Source organism: Pollachius pollachius (assembly GCF_949987615.1).
Source record: "Pollachius pollachius genome assembly, chromosome: 12".
Classification (NCBI taxonomy): Eukaryota; Metazoa; Chordata; class Actinopteri; order Gadiformes; family Gadidae; genus Pollachius; species Pollachius pollachius.
The window spans coordinates 10057769-10062768 of NC_136945.1; the positions used below are offsets into that span (position 1 = coordinate 10057769).

At 47.7% G+C, this 5000-nt stretch overlaps 1 protein-coding gene across 3 annotated transcripts in view; it reads left to right on the top strand.

The window, feature by feature from the left end:
• The window catches only part of tox2 (TOX high mobility group box family member 2), a 94581-nt gene that overhangs the window by 46941 nt on the left and 42640 nt on the right, over window positions 1-5000 (top strand). For 2 of the 3 annotated variants that reach the window (XM_079748676.1, XM_079748674.1), the window contains one exon: window positions 1030-1089. The exons of the other annotated variant lie outside the window; for it this stretch is intronic. In XM_079748676.1, coding sequence (XP_079604802.1) covers window positions 1030-1089 — 60 coding nt within the window. The remainder of the gene's footprint in view (window positions 1-1029; window positions 1090-5000) is intronic. 3 annotated transcript variants of the gene reach the window in all.

Below are 5000 nucleotides of genomic sequence, written 5' to 3' on the forward strand. Positions count from 1 at the left end.
CTATCCCTGTCTGGTCCTCCTGCCTTTTAGACTGGAGTTGTGTGCATGTGTGTGTGTTTGTGTGTGTGCGGCAGGGGAGCTCTGGTGCTGAGTCGCTGCCAGTTTCTCCAGCGTAGTGTTAAAGTGCTAAAGGCTGTGTTGCCCCCAACCTCTTGGCCTCCTCATGCCTTTGTTCATGAGCTGGTTTGCTGGGAGGCTACACACAGCAACACACGTGAGTGGCTGGGCTAGCTGGGTTAGCTAGCGTAGCCACAGTTTGGTCTATCCAATACTTAAAATTAGTTGTAGCCTTGTTTGTTAGGCGGGATGGCGACCTTAGCTAGCTGGCTGATCACAACAATAGTCTACGCGTTGTCAGGGTGATTTGCAGGTTTGTTGACTTGCGCTGCAGGTGGTTAATGGAAAGGCAGCATGGTTTGATTTGTTAACTAGCTGCCGCGCCCTTGCCGCTCTGTAGCCTAGCTAGCGCGGCGCTGGGCGGATTTATGTGTGGCGACTGCGTTGTTGACACGGTGATTATCTCCCCGTCGTGTCTATAATTTCTTCACCTGACGGCATCCATAGGCATGACGTTCTGCGTGGATGCAGTGGTGACATACACACACACACACACACACACACACAGACACACACACACGCATGCTAAAGAATGTCAGGGCCAGAGCGGCTGCTGCTGCAGGAGAGCGCAGAGCAGTAGTGGCGTTCGACAGGGGCCTAATTATACGTGTCTCTAATGAACTGTAATTACTGACAAACCACCAGAGCCATGGAAGTCTATAAGCCAAGGACTCACACTCATTAGGAGAGGGCTACGTTACACCGTTCCTTCCGTGCTCTGTGCCCGGCTGACTGACTAACGGATAATCTCTCTCTGCTCCTCCTCCTCCTCCACCTCCTCCATCCCTCCCCACTGCCACACCCCTGCCCCTCCCCATTCTGTTTCCCTTACTTCTCTTTCTCTCTTGTTCCCCCTCCCCACTCCAACCCCCACCCTCCCACCTTTCTCTTTTATACTTTCCCTTTCTGCAGTTTGAAGGCGACAACATGTACATGAATGAAAACAACCAGGAGTTCCTCTCCCCCAACCAGGTGAGACCAGTCTCTCCCTTAGCCCTGCATCTCTCTCTCTCTCTCTCTCTCTCCCTCTCCCTCTCTCTCTCTCTCTCTCTCTCTCTCTCTCTCTCTCTCTCTCTCTCTCTCTCTCTCTCTCCCTCTCTCTCTCTCTCTGTATCTCTCTCTCTCCTAGGGAAGATAGAGTAACTAGTAACTAATTGTCCCACAGGGAGCAATTAGTTACTAAACCCCGAGTAGATCACAGTTGCAACCCCCAAATCCTCTGATCTTGATCTCAATTAAAAATGAAGCATAATCAACCATCACGTCTTGACTACCCTTCATTCTAATGATACCAACTGCTGCGTTACTCAGTCGTTCCCTGGGTCGCGGTCAAGTGCAGAGGGTAGGGTTTTGCAACAGCATGTGTGTCTGCGCTCAGGCAGCGCATGGCAACGGAGCCGGAGAAACGCAACGCAGAACAGCTGGTGGAGGGAGCAACTGGCTGCCCATATGGTTGTGTTTGAACAAGGGGATTTGTTGAGTTTCGGAATAAAGCTCATCTGACATACAGAAGGGAGCGGGGAATTTCGCCTTGTCAATTGCGATTATTAGAAGCAAAACGGCTGCAGCTGCAACCAGGAGGCTCTTCTTCTGGTGCACAGCATTGTTTTTGTCACAAGCACCCAGAGCCCATAGGAAAAAACATGACGCCATTCCCCCATGGCGCGTTGTCCGTCTCTTCCTTCAATCGTGAACACATCACATGACACGTTGAGAGAGCGCTTTCCACCGCACCCGGTACAACAGTGGTGACAACCCGGGATTTTAATTGGGATAAATATCCCATTCGGATTACACCGGACTAAAACGGAGTGTCCCCCCTCAGTTGGAGCGTGGGGGCTCCCTGTTGGAATGCGGGCCCTCTAAGGTAGATCATTCCCGCCTCCGTCCGCGCCTCACACTCCATCATCGTCTGCGCTGAATGACCGATCGCACGTTGAGAGGACACGACGCACGCCAAGGCTTTCCGCTTAATTAGAGACGGACGACGGAGCGATTTATACCTGTTACAGGAGGCGGACAGAGGCGAGGGGAAGGAACACAGGGAAAGGGAGGAGAGAAGGAGAGGGAGAGAGAGAGAGAAACAGAGGGGAACAAATATAGTGTAGTACTGCTGTAGCACCGGGGAGGGTCTGGTCTTGCTCTGTGCTATAGGTTGTTTGTTCAAGAGCTGTACCCTCATATTTGACATGTGCCTCGCCTCGCTCTCTCTCCTCTCTGCTCCACCAAGTTCAATCTCTCTGGCTACCTCTCTCTCTCTCTCTCGCTCTCTCTCTCTCTCTCTCTCTCTCTCTCTCTCGCTCTCTCTCGCTCTCTCTCTCTCTCTCTCTTTTTCTTTTCTTTGACAGCAAGAATCAGGGTGGGCCAGAGGGGATGTCGGTGGGGGGTGGGGTAGTGGGGAACGGACCATGCTCTTACAACAACAAGACACAGAAATATGGATCTATTGCAATGCTAACATTCACAACAATGGGTTTGATAGGAGTTATTTTGGGCCGATCACTGCCATGTTGAGCCCAGAACTTGTTGTGGCCAGCCTCCAATTTAAAATCATTGTTTCATTTTATTCTCTCACTGGATTTGTTGTTGTTTCAATAACTTGAGCCTTTAGGTTGGGGATATTTAATACAGCGACAATACAACATTAATATGGCTTCGATATTGAATTTATAATGTAGTGGACCACACTATAATTGTCCATAGCAGTTGGCTTGTGTTCGTGGTGGGAAAGACATTGCTTGAAAAACACTTTACAAGCGTAGTTTAAGCAGGTCTGCCCTATCCATCACATTGATCGGCTGCACTGGAACATTCAAATTGCAGTTTCTATTCTTGCACGTGTTGTCCTCTATAAAAAGGGAATTTGGTGTAAACTATAATGGAAAAACAAAGGTTCCAGGGATTATTATTGTGTACATTTTGGTTAGTAGGTGAAACAAATGATAGTGCCTGTGGCTTTCATTATCTCATCTGTTTTCTGGCTTTTTTTAAAATCTGTGTCTCTCTTACTCTCTCCGTCTCATCTCTTTCCTTAGCCTTTGTCTCTCTTCCCACACACTCCCCCCCTCTCTTCTTGCTCATTTTCACGGCCTTTCTCTCATTATTTATACTTCAATTTTCAATTTTCACTTACGTTTCTATCTCCCCCTCTCTCTCAGCCTCCCCCCCCCCCCTCTTCCTGGCTCTCTCTGTATCTCTCTCGCTCTCTGCCGCTTGCTCTCTGCCTCTATAATTCTTCAGTATCTCTTGTGAATTGAAATGCATTTGGGTCAGTGGTTCCACCATGAAACTGTGAAACTATGTGCCTCAGCGTTTGCATTTTAGTCTTATTTTCCAACCTGCTCGGCTGATCTGGCCTACCTACCACTATTAATGCCAGATCAGTTGGCACAGTAGATGGACTCATCTACATGCATAGGGTAAATTAAATAGTCAAGCAATAGAATTGGAATATAAAAAGATTTACACAAAAACGGAAACACAAGGTAAACATTATAGCTTTGTAAAAATAATTAACTCACACCAACTGAGCAGTGAATTAACGCCCTTAATGCCCTATTAAAGTAGGGCATTATTGGAAAAAGATATTCATGTGAGCATCGCAATACTGTTTTCAGCTGTATCCTAGCGTAAGCACATTGATGGTACCACCTTTAGAGGGCACTGTAGTGTATTTGCCTAAAGTAAATTTGCATCAACCATGTTCTGTTCTGTTTGACCAAGTTCATTTCATCAGTAAACGATGATGGACTTGCTGAACCCAGCGCCCAACCCTAAACCCATACATTAAACCACAAAAAATTAAATGATAGAGAAATCGTTATGTCGTGTAGCCACATCTAACATATCTACACAGAATCACAGTTGATACATATCGTACCGGCACTCATAAAACCGCTGTAATATTGCATTGTGCATTCCCTGCACATCCCTAGTAGACCATGATCCATTGTATTTGGATCAACATGACAACACGTCCAGAGTGACCAGTGATCAAGTAAATGTGAAACCATGTGGGAGATACAGTAGTGGTTCTGTGTGGAGGGCCGGCCCCACAGGCCTGCTATAGCCTCAAGGACAGGGTTGTTGTGATGAGTCACAAAGAAACGAGGTCAGTGTTGTCATATCCATATAAACTCTCACGTCCTATCAATGTTCTCGTGGGCATCGTACCCTGACCCCTACTCCTTTCTTCCTTGGTTTCGTTCGGACATTCATTTCTCTCTCACTTCCCTAAGTGACACGAGAAGCCGAGGGGGGGGAAAAAGAAGTGACGGGAATTCCCAGCCATCAAGTCATTAAGCCAAAGACATTTCCTTGTTTGCCGAAGACCACAAGAGTCCAGGATCATTTGGACCCTAGACCCCCGATCTGCGGTAGAGGCGGAGAGACAGAGAGAGCGAGAAAACGAGAGAGAAGACAGAGCGAGTGGACCAAAGGAAATTGGAAGAAAGAGGAAGAGAGAGAGAGAGAGGCGATCAAAGTTAATGCACTGCAGGAGATGCCTTCTCAAAGTGAAAGAAACAGTGCACTTCATCAGCACTTTACCTTGACAACGCTTGGCTTGGATGTCTCCCTCCCTGAGTTATGAATTCATTTAGCAGAATTGCCGTTTGAGAGAAATATGTCACAGGGAAAAACGGGTGATGGGAGAGTGGGAGAATGCGAGAGAGAGAGATAGAGAGGGGGGGGACCGGGACCGCACTGGGGAATAATTCGGCTAATGGAGTGACTGTTTGGATATTCAGCAGAAGTAGGAGTGGAGATTATGATCGAGCAATTAGCGTAACAAGGTTTTATTGATTGGCTGCCGGTGGAGCGTCTTTACTGCCAAGATGCTGTGTGTGCACGTGTGTGTGTGTGTACGTGTGTGTGTGTATGTG